This window comes from Podarcis gaigeae (assembly GCF_964106915.1).
Source record: "Podarcis gaigeae genome assembly, chromosome: 5".
In the NCBI taxonomy this organism is placed as follows: Eukaryota; Metazoa; Chordata; class Lepidosauria; order Squamata; family Lacertidae; genus Podarcis; species Podarcis gaigeae.
Genome location: NC_139681.1, coordinates 46552018 through 46568607, shown reverse-complemented (window position 1 = coordinate 46568607; position 16590 = coordinate 46552018). Strand labels below are relative to the sequence as shown.

Below are 16590 nucleotides of genomic sequence, written 5' to 3'. Positions count from 1 at the left end.
CGCCAGCAGGCGCGGCCGGCGCGCGCCGTTCTCAAAGGGAGGCGTGGGAAGCAGCGCGCTCTCGCTCTCCAAAGCGGGTGGTTTGCTTGTTTTTATTTTCCTCTTGATTTCTGTGGAACTTCCGGTATCCAGTCGCATACCGTCGGGCTCCCGCCTTTAATGTGCGGGGGCGAGAACGAAGGGGATGAGCAAACGCCTGTAAAAATCAAGGCGACGCTGCTCCTTATCGGGGGCGGGGAGCTGGGGAACGAGAGTCGTTGCGCTTCTAAGCACTCTCGCCCCTCAGGAGGAAGAGGAGGAGGAGGGTTCCATTGGGAACCAGAAGTGCATTGCACGGCAGGCTTTCTGTAAAGGTGGGCAGAAGGTTCCTCTTTGGGTTCCTCCAGCAAGTTCGGTGTCCGCTCGGCCTTCGGGGGCAGAAGCTGCGGCGGCAGAAGGGATGGCGGCGGCAGGTGCTCTGTCTTCGCTCAGGCGCTGCGGGAAGGTAAATGTCGCCGTTGTTTTCCAGGGGCTCAGCTCGGGGCGGCGGCGGGGGAGGCTGTTTTCAGATCCAGGACGCAGGTGGCAGGTGGAGGCTGCAGGTGGGCGGGTGGATCGGCTGCTTTGCAAGCAGATGGTCGCAGGTTAGAATCCGGGCATCTCGAGTCAAAAAGCGTCGGGAAGCCAGTGCGAGAAGAGGAACGTAGTCCAGATGTGCAAGGTAGTCTGGCCCCTGGTAAGAGGGAGAGTCCTTTGTAAACCTCACCTGTACAGGTGAGCTGTGTCCAAGCACAGATCCAGCCACGGAGAAAGCTTCCGTTGATGAATTTCAGGAGGATGCACGGGAAAAGGTGGTTAAACTCTACTTGGACTAGAGGGCGTGGGAGCATACGGTCTCCATGCGTTTTGGGATTTAGGAGGCACAGTTGCCAAATCGGAGAACGGGATTTCCAGATGCTGCTGAGTTCTGGCACCTCTCACTCTCTCTTTAGAAATGGATAAAGGGTGTGTTTGTGCGCAGGGGAGCCATGAGGTGATCTCTCCTTCATCCCACACCCCTTTTCACTCTGTGGAGTAGGCTAAATTTGCATACCCTTTGTCAAGATGTGCCAGTAATAACAATAAGCCTAACGCAACAGTTCTAAACATCAATGTTTCAGCTCCACTGAACACTGAATGAAAATGCATATAACTCTGCTGCAAAGCTGGGTGTAAGCATTTCAGTGATCATCAGGGCAGCACTATGAGATAGAAGTGTAGAATAAGCAGGATGTCCCCCTAGTAGGTGCATCAGGCCTGGCTTACCACCTTCTAAAGAAAATTAATACACATTGCCAACTAAAGAGGGAACTACTATAAAGCTACTAAGTTCAACACTACTAGCTGTTCAAGATTGACTTAGGAAATAAAACTTCATTCATGTTGGTCCTTTATTGTAGGAATGAACAAGAGAACTTGGTAACCCATATTTCAGTATTTTTGAAAAGAGAGCTGTTAATCAATTAATGCGTTCCTATGGAAACTGCCTTCAGACCAGGTCCGGGGACAGTCTGTCCCCCGACCTCTTCTGAAGGCCGGCGGGGGGCAAAAGTCTTTGCTTCCCCCCGCCTGCCTTCAAAAGCCATCCGGGATAGCGGGAAGAGCTTCCCTGCCCTCCCGGACTGCTTTTAAAATGCTGGCGGTGGGGAGCAAAGCCTTTTGGCCCCCGCCGGCCTTCCTGGACCTCTTCTGAAGGCCGGAGGGGGGGAAAAGCTTTGCTCCCCACCGCTAGCATTTAAAAGAGGTCCCCGGAGATTTTTCCTATGGGCTTTCTTCTTGCGAAGCAAGCCCATAGGGAAATTCGTTTTGCGAAGTGCCTCCAAAACGGAAAACCCTTTCGTCTAGCGGGTTTTTCGTCTTGCGAGGCGTTCGTCTTGCGGGGCACCACTGTACTTCAGTATACTTATTTTATGTGTGCCAACCCCTTTCAAGGGCCTAACCCTACAGTGTGAACTTTCTACATAATTCAGGAGTTATTTGCAAATGTTCCTGTATATTGCCCATTGTAAATTTTTATAGTGGAAGAGAGCATAACAGGGAGTTGCCTCTTTTTATAAAGTGAGAGCAATCTTGGTCTACTTGCCTGTCAGCAAGAATTTGTTTAATGTGAAGGTGGGTTGACTTGCAACTTAAAACCCAATCCTGTGTACTTAGCCCATATCTAAGCCCACCGAAACAGGTTTGCATGTATAAGCAAGCCACAGTTAAACTAAATAAACCATTTGCATTGAATCTAAATGTATCCAATGTGTTTAAATCTGCATAGGACCTAACAACATAAATCAGGCCACTAGGCTCCAGTACTAAGCCCTTTATATTATAGTTATTGTAGTTTTATATAGCACCATCACTTTACAGAGCAGCTAAACAAAAATCTATGTAGATTCTTTATAATCTAGTTTTTTTCAAAAAGGCTGAAGTTACCTTAACAAAATGGAAATTACCTTTCAGTCTGTTCTGCCTGAAATTAAGTTTGGTCTGTTTCAATGTTAAATTTAAGCACATACGCTGTTAGATATAAGCAAGTCAAAGGATTGTTGCATGATAATCCTAAACAGATTTCTGTTGAAAGGTGTCTCTCCTAAGTGTTCTTAACATTGGAGAGGGAGTGGCCTTACTTGTGTTCTCAGCAACAAAGCCAGAGAAATAAGATTGCTTAAAACGAAGAATGAAAATCAGAATTTACAGTCTTGGACTATGCAAATGTTGTTTCACCAGATAAGATCTTGAAGTTGTTCATGTGCATGCTCATCAGTTGATTACTAAAGCAAATCAAATGATAACCTGTGTGCGTGACTCAAAACATCTAACATGATCAACAGAGACAACTTCCACAACACCTGTAGCAACCACCACATAAGTCAAGGGCATGCTGTATTGCAGGGGTAGCCAACATGGTGCAGTCCAGATACCTTATTGCACATTCCCATGACTCCTGACTGTGGCTTTGCTAGTTGGGGCTGATGGGAATTGGAAGCCCCAACTTCGGGAGGGCACTATTCCTGATATAGGGCTGACTTTCATCCTGTTTATATTCTGAAGTATCTTGTAGGACACTTTTGTTCACTTGGGAGCAGTTTCTTTCCCCAGTACCCCAAATTATAATATCCACCCTTGCTCACAACCCAAGTCTAGTGATGATGTCCTCATTAGTCACTTTGGTCTGAGTCTGCCCTTGCTCCCTGAGATTTCATGGAGATATCTTATTTGTAGTTTCAGGCTAAGATTATTTTCTCTAGTGATATTGTTCTCTCCTTCTTAAAATATGTTTTATCCACAGCTGAGATGGAATATTCTTCCATGCATAAATTTTTGCATGAGGCAACCCAGTTTCTTTAAATCTTCCAAATCTGAGGCTTTACCAAACCTACCCAGTGAGGGAGTAACTTGTGCTCCACTTCAGACATTTACAGAAGAGGAGATCATGATCAAAGAAATGGGTAATGTATTTGAATTCTATCTCTATGGGCGAAGTCTGCCATCACTGAATCAATTATTTTCTACATGGCATGTGATTTATAATAATGCACTGAAGAGAACAAATCACTTCTGTAAGCAAGAAATTCACCCCCAACCATAAATTGTTAGCTCATTTTCAAAAATTGATGTTTTGAAGAATTAAATGTCAGTTTAAGTCTATGTACACAATTCTCTGTTACAGAGTGGATAAATACTGTTACCTTTCCCCCACTCCACTAAACTTAAATCAAAAGACCTAAATCTAACTGTAGCCACTAGTGCTATCTAACTTACATTTGTGAATTTTATATCTGTTAAATTTCTGGCTTCACTGCAACTTAAGGCTAACAATGAGATTCTTTATATCTTTTCTTCCTTATAGTGAAAAAGTTTGCTCATGAGAGAGTGCTACCATTGGTACAGAAAATGGATGCTGATGCAAAAATGGACGATTCTATTGTACAAGGGCTATTTGAACAAGGGGTTTGTACATATTTTGGTGTTTTTAATGCAGTATATAGCTTCTTCCCTTTGCACACTGAGTACTGTACGTATACATTTGTAACACAATAAGCAAAAGGATGAATGATATAATTGAAAAATGGTCACAGGGCTGACTGCTAGCTTTCATTCCATTTTTCTGTAAATATTTGTAGCTTCTTTTCTTCTTCTTAGCAGATAGAAAATTTATGCAGTAGTTTCACTGGAGGTAGATTTCAGGGGGAAACATTTGGTGACTAAGGTTACATCCTGACCCCACTTACATGGGAGCAAGCCCAAATCAATTCAAAAGGAGTTGCTTCTGAGTGGACATGGCTAGGGTTGCACTTTCGGGTATTTTGATTACTCTTTAGTTAAATAAGAGGCACAAGTAACAATAATGTTTTAGTATTATGCACTCTGATTCTAAAATTTGCTGATTCAGGAGTACAACAAACAAATCTGTAGGATCACAGTATTGGATCTCAAACTTGAGCATGCTGATAGCCAAATCTTGTGAACATATCCTAGAGTTCAGTGGGAGGCTGTGATTATATGAAGGTACACATGAAAATTCCTTTCGGAATCAATGAATGGTATTCAGCTAAATTTTACTCAGAGTAGACCCATTGAAACTAAGTGAAATGAGTCATGTTCGTTAAATTCATTGGGCCTTCTCTGGGTGAAACCTAGCAGAATACCACCCCAATAGCTCTTTTTTCTAGCAAAGATTATGGAAGTTGAGTAGAAGTTAGAATTCATAAGGTTTCTCCACCCACTCCTAACAACAGCTTGTTCTTTCTTTTTCAGTTGATGGGTATTGATCTTGATCCAAAATATGGAGGAACTGGATTTTCCTTTTTTTCCACTATTCTGGTGGTTGAGGAGTTGGCCAAGGTTGATCCATCAGTATCGCTTATGTGTGAACTCCAGAATACCTTAACCAATAAATTGTTTACGACGTATGGCACAGAAGAACAAAAGCAAACCTATTTGCCTAGACTGGCGAAAGACATGGTAGGTGAAGTATATTGGCACATAAGTTAAATATGCATATTAGAATTTCCACCTTAAGGAACGAACTGCAGAAACCTATGTACCATAGATTTATTTAGGAGTAAGTGCCACCAATTTATTGAAGCTTACTCTCAAGTAAGCTTGCATAGGACTGCAGCCTAAGAGCTCCATCCACAGCCTAGCCCTAGTTATACTAAACCAGTTGAGTTTAGGCATAATCATGTCTCATTGACTCCTGTGAGTCTTCGGTTGGGTAAAAGAGATTTTTACAGCCAAATCATTCAAAGTTTTTGGAGTTAAACTGTTGATTTTCATCACCCTTAAAGAGGCCACTAAACTGGCCTGTGGCAGAGCTTTTTGTATATTTCTCACTGCCAGTGCACAGCATAACAGTGTCCCTGTTATTGCAGCAGCTGTTCCCCCTTTCCTCCATAGCACTGCTATGTTCAGGATGAATGAGATGGTGGAATTCTAGGAAACCATTTGCTCTGATTGAAACAATAACTAGTAACAGCCCTTCTTTGTTTTCCAACCAGCGCCATCCAAGAAAGTGTTGGGTGTTTTTTCAGTTGGAGTGGTGCGAAAATGTTTGAGAGACTATATTGTGTAAATACTTAGATTTACTTGTCTTGTGGATTAAATATGCCACTGGTTGAAAAAAAAAATCCTTTCTTACTTGATTACCTTGCTGTACCTATGTTCTCAAAATGTTTGCAGAGTGAATATATCTAGTGACTTGACTTTATTTTAAAATGATAGATGGGCAGCTTCTGCCTTTCAGAGCCTGGTTCTGGCAGTGATGCGTTTTCCTTGAAGACTCGTGCTGAAAAGAAGGGGGACTACTATATCATCAGTGGGTCAAAGATGTGGATTAGCTTTGCTGAGCATGCAGGAGTGTTTCTGGTGATGGCAAATGCCAACCCTTCCGCAGTAAGTAGCTAAAACAGTTATTGCTTGATTTTACTAAGGCATTGCATCAAGATTAATTACAAGGTATAAACTAGACTTGTACCTTGCTTATACTGGCAGTCTTCCTTTTTCTTCCTGTATCCTCAACTTATGGAATTTCTTCTGTTGCTTTGGAAATTTGCTAAAAACAGCAGAAGAGCAGAGTTAGGAACCTTGATCTCTCTTTCTCTCCCTTTGCCCCCCAATCCCTTCTGACTGCCCTGGTGTTTTTCTTATCCTATTTGCATCTGAGAAGCCCTGTCTGGAGTATCCATACTAGTGAGTAAAAAGGTAAAGGTGCGGGTGGCCCTGTGGTCTAAACCACAGCCTCTTGGGCTTGCCGATTAGAAGGTCAGTGGTTCGAATCCCCACAACAGGGTGAGCTTCCGTTGCCCTGCCAACCTAGCAGTTCAAAAGCACACCAGTGAAAGTAGATAAATAGGTACGGGAAAGTAAATGGTGTTTCTGTGTGCTCTGGTTTCCGTCACAGTGTTCCGTTGCACCAGAATCAGTTTAGTCATGCTGGCCACATGACCCGGAAAGCTGTCTGTGGACAAACGCTGGCTCTCTCAGCCAATAAAGCGAGATGAGTGCCACAACCCCATAGTCGCCTTTGCCTGTACTTAACTGTCCAGGGGTCCTTTACCTTTTTACCTTTTACTAGTGAGTGACAAAGGACAAATCACATGTTATAGTGGACCCTTGGGTTACGTTACCTTTGGGTAACATAACTTTCGGGTTGCGAGCGTGGCAAACCAGGAAGCGCAGAAGCGGCTCCTCTACTTGTGGATTTTTTGGGGTACGGACGGACCCCTGGAACGAATTACATTCGTATCCAGAGGGTCCACTATATGCTTAATACATAGCATGCAATTACGTGTCCTGAGTTTTAAAAATAATTACAGCTTGAGTGCCAAGAAGATTAGTGCTCAAGCTCTTGGTATCTTGCGTGGTTAGTAACTTTTTGAAACATTCATCCTCTAGGAATTTCCAGGATGATATTTTTTATTCATTTTGGTATATTATTAGCTACCTTGATTTTCATTTTTTGGGGGGTGGGGAGAGGAACAGCAGCATACACAGGTGAACTAAAATAAAAATCTGTTAGTTGAGAGCAACATGGAATTCAGAGGCATAGAATGGGTGGCATTGTTGCGTTGCAGAAATGGCGCTTGAGGGCATTTCCAGGTGCAGGTTCTTTCAGCTGGTGGGCACACTGGATTCCACAAAACGCAGAGGAACAAATGGCAGACCAGGGATAAGATGGGATGGTAAAGGATGCAGTCAGACAAAGAAAGATGGTTACACAGTTGTTGTACAGTTTTGCACTGTTCATTATTAGGCACTGTATTGCACAACCAGCAATCCAGAACATTTATTTATATACAGTGGTACCTTGGTACTAGAACAGTTTGGCTTCCGAACAAATCAGCTCCCGAACACCGCAAACCCAGAAGTAAGCGTTCTGGTTTGCAAACGTTTTTCGGATGCTGACACGGCTTCTGCTTGAGTGCAGGAAGTTCCTGCAGCCAATCAGAAACTGCCTTGTTTTTTGAACAGTTTTGAGAGTCGAACAGACTCCTGGAACTCCTTGGTTTGACAGACTCCTTGGTTTGACAACCAAGGTACCACTGCAGTCAATTTCACAGTTAAAAGTGTTTACAATAAAAACAAATCCATGTATAAAACTCAATCTGTAAATAGAAATAATTTCAGATCTAATACAGACACAGATTGGGATAAAGATCTTCACTTAAATGGCATACTGAAAAGGAAAGACTGGGCAGCCTTGGCTGGAATCCAACCCCAAGCTAGGAGGGTGAATTCTGGTTTCTCGCAGCTTCTCATTTTTCCAGTATTAAGTTGGATTCTCCACAGTTCTACATAGGTTTCCTAATCCTTTTTTAAAGGTACTCACAAACATGCGCTAGTATTTTATTTCATTACACCTTTTTTTTGTATGGAACACCGCCTAATATAATGAGTTTTGTGTTCTATTTTTTTTACTGGTATATGCATTTTCATGCAATCTTAACCTTACATTACCTGGTTGGAAAACTGCCCTGCAAAAATCAGAGGAGTGCAGATTTCAAAGGATTGCTGCATTTTCAGAATGTGTGAATTAGGTATATCTGCTTTTAATGTGAACTGAATTGAATTTCTACCCCATCCTTATTATCAGCACAGTTAATTTTCCGTATGTCTTTCCTTCCTAGGGCTATAAAGGAATTACCTGTTTTATAGTAGACCGTAATACAGAGGGCCTACATGTAGGAAAGAAGGAGGATAAACTGGGAATCAGAGCCACATCTACATGTCCTGTAACATTTGAAAATGTGAAGGTGCAGTAGTCTTTTTAAAGCTGTGGAATTTAGCTAAGTTGTTGCAATACTGTAGCTCAGTACAAGCAGCTCAGTGGGATGCAGTTGCATAAATTAGCATGAGTTTGGAAGATGAATGGTGCAATACTCACAGGAGGTTGGCTTAAAAAAAACATTTAGAAATATAGCAAATTTAAATTTGAATCACAGACGAACGCAATCTGTTGATTTATGATTGATCCAAATTTACAAAATTTTTGTCAACCAAAAGCCATACGGTAGTTTGCTTTTTTTATGTTCCTCATAACTGAATGTAAAATACACGTTTGGCTCTGCAGTTGTATGGAAGCAGTGTAGTGAGGTTGCTGGTTTCAAAGTCGTATTGTGGTTTGTTGCTTTGTCTGTGTGCGTTTTTGTAAACCTCCTTGGGAAGCATTTATGTTTAAAAGGTCTATATTTTTTAAATCAATAAATGTGGAGATGGAAGTAAAGGGCTACTAGCAATTAATTGATTTTGCTTAATTCCTCAGGTTCCTGTGACCAACGTGCTTGGGCAAGTTGGGCAGGGCTATAAGTATGCCATTGGAATGCTCAATACGGGAAGAATAGGAATAGCTGCACAGGTAAGTATGGCTATAATTACTTAGGTCCAGTGCAGACGTAACGCACAGTGTATACAGTTTTGACTGCCCCCCACCAGTCCTGATCTCAAAAAGGATGTTGCAGAATTGTAACAAAAGCCCTTTTAAGTGTCATCAAGTTACAATTACTTGAATCAGGAGAGCCACCACTGTCCAGACACTGTGGCTGAAGGTGTGTATACTTAAAGCCTATTACTCCCTCCCCCATTATATGATTTGCAGCAGGGCTGGGCCCATCAGAACGTGGCAGAGAACGTGGGGTCACACGCTTCCCCTTCACCCATCTGGAATCCTCTGAGGGGTTGAAAGACTGAATATGGCTAAAGAGTCTTCCACAACTGTTGTTAAAGAGATTAGGAGCTGGCTGCTGGATTGCATAATTCCCTACCTACATGCTCCCAGTCTTTCCTTTCTCTTGGAGAAATACAGTGGTACCTCAGGTTACAGACACTTCAGGTTACAGACTCTGCTAACCCAGAAATAGTACCTCGGGTTAAGAACTTTGCTTCAGGATGAGAACAGAAATCACGCGGCAGCAGCGGGAGGCCTCATTAGCTAAAGTGGTGCTTCAGGTTAAGAACAGTTTCAGGCTAAGAACGGACCTCCAGAACGAATGAAGTACGTAACCCGAGGTACCACTGTAAAGTGCACCACATCACGACTTAACATTCTTTAAGCACATAGGCTCGGACCCAACAATTATTGGGCATGCCCAATGGGATGCCTTTTTTTTCTTTGAACAAGAGGTTTCCATGTGATATCGCAAGCTGCTTTTGAATAGCCCCTTGGGTTTCAGAAATGCTTTGTAATGATGGCTGCTATTCTATGTGTCCTTGGGCACATGGAAGTAGTTGCATAGTTCTTTGAATTTTAGCCACAGTGACTAGGTTTCAGTCTCCTTCTTTAGAAGCCTCCCTTCGCCACTCACACCAAGAGTATCTTAACGAAATACTATGTTACAACACCTTGAAGTAAAGAGAGATGTCATGAGCAAAAACCCAGGTTCCCTTCCTCTCCCCGCCCCCATTAAAAACCTGGTTTTAATTTAGAATTTAATCAGCATATTATGAAAAAAAAAGCCCACCCTGAGCTATTAAGTTTAGGAGAACAGTATTAATAAGTAAGTAACCTTATCAAGGCATTACACATTAATGTTGTTAGATTATCACTTTCCATATTAAGCAGTGAAATGGACTGCTGGCGACTGACTAGGTATTATTATGCTGTGTGATGGGGCGTTGAAAATTAAATGAATAAAATGTAAGTGATGGTGAGATGCTCTTAGAAATACCCGACTTCTAGCTTCTTTCACTGCCTTTTGAATTCTGCATATAACTAAGTTTGCTGGGGGGGGTTTAGTCTTTCTGGAATACAAAATCTCTCCCATCACTCCTGGCAATTGTCACAAAGCTTGTCTTGCCCTTTTAAAGAGGACTGTGACACTTTTCTAACCACATTAGTAACATTTGCTTTTTGTTGTTGTTCATTCACAGATGTTGGGATTAGCACAAGGATGTTTTGACCACACCATCCCATATACAAAGGAGAGGTCCCAATTTGGAAAAAGCACATTTGATTTTCAGGTAGCGATGAGTGCATTCTGTAAAATGGGTCTAAAAACAAAAAGTAAAAAAGAAATGCTTATCACAGCTGATATTTTGTAGGCCACAGTACTATAACTTCTTAACTGCTGCCACATTTTTTTTGAAGGATTACATGTGAGTAAATATGAAGAAAACATTTTAAGTAGTAATACCTTTCTGACTATCTGTGTGGCAGAACTTTCTATAACTTGAGTGAGAACTCCTTCAGCTACGAATTTTTACACAATTCTACCATGATGCAGTTATTTCTTGCATCGTGGTAGAATTGTTTAAAAGTTCATTTGTAATTTGTCATTCAAGCTACAATTTGGTTAACCACTGTAATATTTGCAATATTATATTTCACTGTAGTTGCCACAGGATGTGTTTATAAAATGGTAATTATAGTAATGATTTCCCCTTGCTTTTTTGGTTGTTTTTGGCTTGGTCTTTTGGCACTTTAGACTTCATTTCTTACCTGGAAATGAATACAGTTCTGTTTACACCTGAGTAAACAAACAAATAATTGCCATATCAGTCACTCATAGGATCAGGAACTGAGCATTATATTTGGCAGCTGGGGAAGGGAGGATGATTTTCTCTTTCAAGTTTAGTTTTACATGGAACTTGTTTCTTTCAAGGGAATGCAACATCAGATTGCGCAAGTGGCTGTACAGATAGAAGCTGCAAGATTGTTAACCTACAATGCAGCTCGACTTGCAGAAAGCGGAAGACCATTCATAAAAGAGTCAAGCATGGCCAAGTATTATGCAGCAGAGGTAAGCTGTATTCGAGGTTCTTTTTTGCCTTTTCTTTTTAAATGAAACATAACTGAACTGTGGCTTTATATTATTACAGGTAGCTTATCATGAAACATCCTGAAGCAATTTGCAATAAAAGCATATATGGAACAATTCCTTATCAATACAATTAAAACATTTGCCTATATAAAACAACCATATACACAATTTAGAACTATATATATATATATATATATATATATATATTGATTGATTGTAATGCAACCTCAAAGTGGCTTACTGAAAGAATGAAACAAGAAAATCACCCATTAAAAACAGCATTTTAAACATTTTAAAAATGATTAAAATCAGCAATAAGCCAAATACCGGATTAAAACTTTCTACATGTCTGAATATGCTTGACAAACAGAGTACAGTGAATGCACCAACCTGGTATCAGTATTCTCACGGTGAGGATAGTACAGTATTGATTTGAATTGAGCAAAAGTCACAGCATGCTTCATGTGTTTTTTGCAGGTTGCTACTCTAACAACAAGTAAATGTATTGAATGGATGGGCGGAGTTGGCTTCACAAAAGATTATCCTATTGAGAAATATTACAGGGATTGCAAGATCGGTAAGTAGCAGTTTCTTAGAGATCATCTGCTGAAAATGAAAACGTAGCATTTTTATCCAGTTTAAGTTTGAATGATCAGAAAGTTATCAACAAAGCGCATTTGCCATTCTCCATCTCCTGATATGGATATTGAGCGGCAAGTCTATAAGAACCTGGAAGTCTGATTGTTTGTCAAGTTTTGATCTACAATCTTAGCCACACCAGGTTCCTAACCCTCTTCACTGTCCCAGCTACCTGCAGGCAAACAGATTAGATACCTTAGTTAGTTTACCCAGAATGTAGGTCTGTTAGTCCCTTCGCATACAGCTGCATAGGCAAATCCATGCTACCTGCCCCACCATGCGGCTATATTATTCGCTTCCAATCCTTAGCTGCTCAGAATTGCATGAGTGAAAAGCAGGCCCCATGCCTCTGGATGTGGAAGATATAGGGACTAATTTCTGTTAGGAAATGCATTGTGCTTTCTTCAGCAAAATTATGACCAGCCCTATCTATGTTAGACTGTACAAATCTGTGTGGATATCACAATCTCATCAGTCACTGATCTGCAGCCTGCCATAATGGACTGTCTCCACTAAAATATGTACAAGAGGATATGAAAGTGATACGTACTTTACACATACAAGTTATAGGTTGGAATTGAACATTTGTGAGTAGACTTCTGCTTGCACAACAGGGCTTCTTATTCCTCCCTCCTGCAGCCTCCACGTGCCTCCCAAATCTGAATTGGAGGGACCCCCAGTCCCTCAGAGCAATTGTGTGGGTGGCTGCAGAAAAAGGGGAGAGGAAGCAAGAGTCCTGTTCTGCAAATGGAAGCACACGGTCACCTCTGGAGTCAATCCATAACTTTTGTGAGCTTGCCCTTTCATCTTCCTTTGTAATAAAACCACACCACATTCAAAGTTTCTACTAAATTGTTTAACATACTGCACTGATCACAACAAAAAATACTCCAGCGGTAGAACTTGAGGCTGTATTATCAGACCTTTTTCACTCTGCATCTATTATATAGCTTTGCCTCATATCTAATGTTTACCATGACATGCTTAAATCACTGTTTATATTATTGCTTCATTTATTCCCCCACCCTGATGGTTTGTTTCAGGTACCATATATGAAGGAACTTCAAATATCCAGCTGAACACAATCGCAAAATGCATTGCTCAAGAATACTGAAAATCAAGAGATCTAATTACCGCTGCAGTACTGGTGTGAATCACGGGCTACTTCTTCATGTCCAATTTCTAAGACAAAATAAGAAAAATTGTGGTAATTTTAAATATGTACAAGACTGCAGCATAAGTGACTAGACTGTTACACTTCAGTAATGTACCATAATAACTAATTTTCCCAACTGTAATGGTACATGCCGTTAAAATCAACCTTCTTTTGTATCTACACGTTGGGGTTTGTAGAACTGATAACTTCAGTTGATTCTGGGCTATCAAGGCTTCTCTGCTTTACCATGTGGGCTCTTTGAACTTTTGCACCTGCTTATCAAGATCCAACACACAAATATACAAACTGTGAAAAAGAACTAAGTAGCCAAGAAATCTCTGAAATTCTATTCACACAAGTGTGATGGCCCTGATCACATGGGAGCTGTAATGAAGTTACACTAAAAAAATACCCTACAACCCATACATGTCAGTGAACTACACAAGTATCAGTGGTTGGTGCTTGAAAACATGGCCCAAACAGGATAATAATGGACAAAATAACCCACCTCTTTGATTGATTTGCAGCGCTGTACTTGGGGAGTTGGAACAGACTTGTCCTATGGTTGTTAAGATGGAGATGAAGGAACTAAGTGATACAGGGCTTTTCCTATAGGATGGTTAAAAGTTAGTACTTCATGCTTTATCCTGCGCATCCTGTAAAAATGCATTAAGGTCTCAGAGCCAGCAATAAGTAAGACATTTGCTTCTGAGTAGTCCTGTTAATTTTGGCTATTGCAATGTGTCCAGGAGTATGTTCATTTCCATGGCACTACTCTGTCATTAATACTATGAAGAGTATGGCCAGGAAGAATACTTGAAGGTATTTTACATAGAACTGCTTCACTGGAACATAAAAAGGTAATATAAGATTCTGGTGTCAGTGGCACTACAGTATCATGAAATATTGTGCAGGGTTGCAAGTGATTAAGTGAGAAAGCAGTGCTGGTTCCACTGAAGCCAGTGGGGTTTTTATCAGCTTCCTTTAAGCCCCTTTGTCTTTGTTGGCTTTTAGACTGCAGTTTTTAATTTTTGTGCCAAAGTCACATACATGTAAAATATGATCACCTTGTTTCCACACCTCATTGGGTGAAACTGTTGCAGACAAGAGTACCCAACCAAGGTGATCTTGCATTCTTTTTATATGTGCCGTATTTGAAACTTGAATACAGTGGTACCTCGGTTTAAGAACAGTCCGGATTAAGAACGATTTGGTTTTCAAACTCTGCAGATCCGGAATGTCTCAGTTTGAGAACTTTACCTCGGTCTAAGAATGGAATCCGAACGGTGGAAGGGCACTGGCGGCGGGAGGCCTCATTAGGGAAAGCACATCTCAGTTTAAGAACGGTTTCGGTTTAAGAACGGACTTCCAAAATGGATTAAGTTTGTAAACCAAGGTACCATTGTACACACACACACACACACACACACACGTTTCTTTCCATTCTATTAGTGGAAGAAAATGCCCATTGGAAAGCACCCTCATAATAAATATTGCTGTTACTAATATTAGTTCATCCATCAGATTGGGTCGGGGGCAAGCATTTGGTTGTGTATGTGGGGAAGAAACATTGCTGAGTCCAAGCTTGAGCTGCAAAAATGCTGAGGCTAAATTGTAGATCATGCATGGGGACGTTAAGGCGAATGCATTTCCTTGTATGCTCAGATCTTGTGATAGCTGCTGGGTTTAATCAGAAGTAGTGCTGGAACAGAATAAGCAGTGTTCTGAAGGTGGGGAGAGGAGGGGAGGGTGAGGAAGCCTACTTTGTTGTTAGGTAACGCACACCACACATTAAAAGGCAGCCCCCTCCCAAAAAAGGGAAGAAACCAGAAATCCAGCAGGCACGTTGAATTTCTTGTTGTTTCTGCCATCTTAGAAGAGGCATATCCTCTGTGTGACAGAAGATGTGATCTCTCTTCGATGATTCATTTATTTCCCACCTTTCTTTTCTTATGGAACCCAAGGCGGAGGCCATGTGGTTTCCAGGCCACCAGCCAGGTCCAGACCTACTTGGCTTCAACAAGGTGGTGGCCTCATGTGCCTTCACTCCACAGCCTGGGAGTGCTGCCTGTATTCTTTTTTTAAAAATGAATGCTTGTATTAAAAAATAATTGCAAAGATCTGCAAGTTTAATAGAGCCATCTTTTAAATTTATTAAAATGTTTCAGATGGAGTAATCTGATTGACAAAACATTGCAGCCCCAGTAATAAGTGGTAGCATTACTCTTTAAGCTGGCAGTAATTGGCTATAATATTTCTATGACAAGGTCCCCACTGTGCCTTCAATCAATCTAGCTGTATTAAAAAATATGGAAAGCTTGTCTGTGTTACATTTGAGCTACCTTTGTGAGTTAAGAATAAGTATAGCCACATACTCCAGTTATACAATGTAGAAAGTTGCTCATGAAAACTGTTCAGCTACTTGATTCAATATACTTTGCTATATACCTGTTACAGGACCTGCATTCGCCTCTTTCTTTTCTTGAGGGGCTCTGGGTCTTTTAACATCTGCATGTCAGTCAGAGATTCAGCAGGCACAACTTTCCTCATAACAACTCATGCCTGGGAAAGCTTTCTTTAAATTCTAGCTAGGAGGCAGCTTTTAAAAAGCAGAAATCCACTTTCAGCAGGGGGGAATGTTACAACCCTAACTTGAAATGGCTTTTGCATTAAGCATCTAGCATACAAGTTTTTATCACTTTGAACTGTGTGTTTATTATATCTGCTTTGGGCTGTGTGCAGCTGATCGGAATCCGATTCCTTCTAAACCAAACATTAAGGAAAATCCTTGGTGAGTATTTCAAGTTAAAGGTACAGTTTGTATCAAGAGCATCTAACGTGAAGTATTTTTGTACAGCATGTGTACTGCGTGCATTGTTACAAATATTTTTGTAGGTCTTCTACCATGATTGTACACCCCACAAAGTGGCTATAAAAGTGATTAAATGCAAATGCATCTACTAAGTGAAAGTGGAATAAAACTGTAAAATAAGATTGTGGTTGATGAATGCCATACACGTAACATCCTCTTCTCAATCAACAAAGCCTATGACAATGTCTTCTGACTGTGGTGTGTGCTGTCTATCCATCTACCCTACAACTACATTCTATGGAGATAGTACTTGAAGAATGATCTTGTGTGGCACAAGTAAGGCCTAGATGCCTTCCTCACTCTCTCTCTCTCTCTCTTCTTTTTTCTCTGGCACACATTGCTATCTCTTGCTTTCCTAATTTTTTCATAGGCTGACATTGGAAGGTTTTTGCAAATGCAAGCACAATTCATACAAGATTGCTTTCTGCCCCTGGAGAAGAACACACATATGGGATTCTCTTAGTTTCTTCTCTGCTCACTCTTTCTTTCTTTGGCATCAAGGTACCCTTAAAGGCACCCCAAAAGCTTTAAAAAAAATAAAAATAAAAATGTTCTACTCTCTGTCACAGTCAAGAAAAAGGATTATGAGCAATGTTAACACAAGAGACCAAATGTTTTCATACTAAACCAACTGAACAGCAAGGATACATTTGTGA

At 41.0% G+C, this 16590-nt stretch overlaps 1 protein-coding gene across 4 annotated transcripts; it reads left to right on the top strand.

The window, feature by feature from the left end:
* Positions 1-187: 187 nt before the first annotated feature.
* On the top strand, positions 188-16054 carry ACADSB (acyl-CoA dehydrogenase short/branched chain). 4 transcript variants are annotated; one of them, XR_014564934.1, is made up of 12 exons: positions 188-484; positions 3299-3458; positions 3860-3960; positions 4768-4974; positions 5734-5904; positions 8139-8264; positions 8774-8866; positions 10378-10467; positions 11109-11246; positions 11745-11844; positions 12950-13593; positions 13636-16054. XR_014564934.1 is itself a non-coding variant. In XM_083741436.1 (11 exons), the coding sequence occupies exons 1-11, from the start codon at positions 440-442 to the stop codon at positions 13018-13020; spliced, it is 1302 nt and encodes a 433-aa protein (XP_083597562.1). In that variant the 5' UTR covers positions 188-439; the 3' UTR covers positions 13021-16054. The 4 variants fall into 4 exon arrangements, 1 of the variants encoding a protein (XP_083597562.1); XR_014564935.1 differs by having other exon boundaries at positions 12950-13840; positions 13885-16054; XR_014564936.1 differs by having other exon boundaries at positions 12950-14207; positions 14459-16054.
* The last annotated feature ends 536 nt before the right edge of the window (positions 16055-16590 follow it).

Excerpts from the sequence above, each read along its gene's own strand:
- ACADSB (XM_083741436.1), top strand. The coding sequence starts at position 440 with ATGGCGGCGGCAGGTGCTCTGTCTTCGCTCAGGCGCTGCGGGAAG. Across the intron at positions 8,867-10,377 it reads GAATAGGAATAGCTGCACAG|ATGTTGGGATTAGCACAAGG; the intron begins GTAAGTATGGCT and ends GTTCATTCACAG. Across the intron at positions 10,468-11,108 it reads AAAGCACATTTGATTTTCAG|GGAATGCAACATCAGATTGC; the intron begins GTAGCGATGAGT and ends GTTTCTTTCAAG.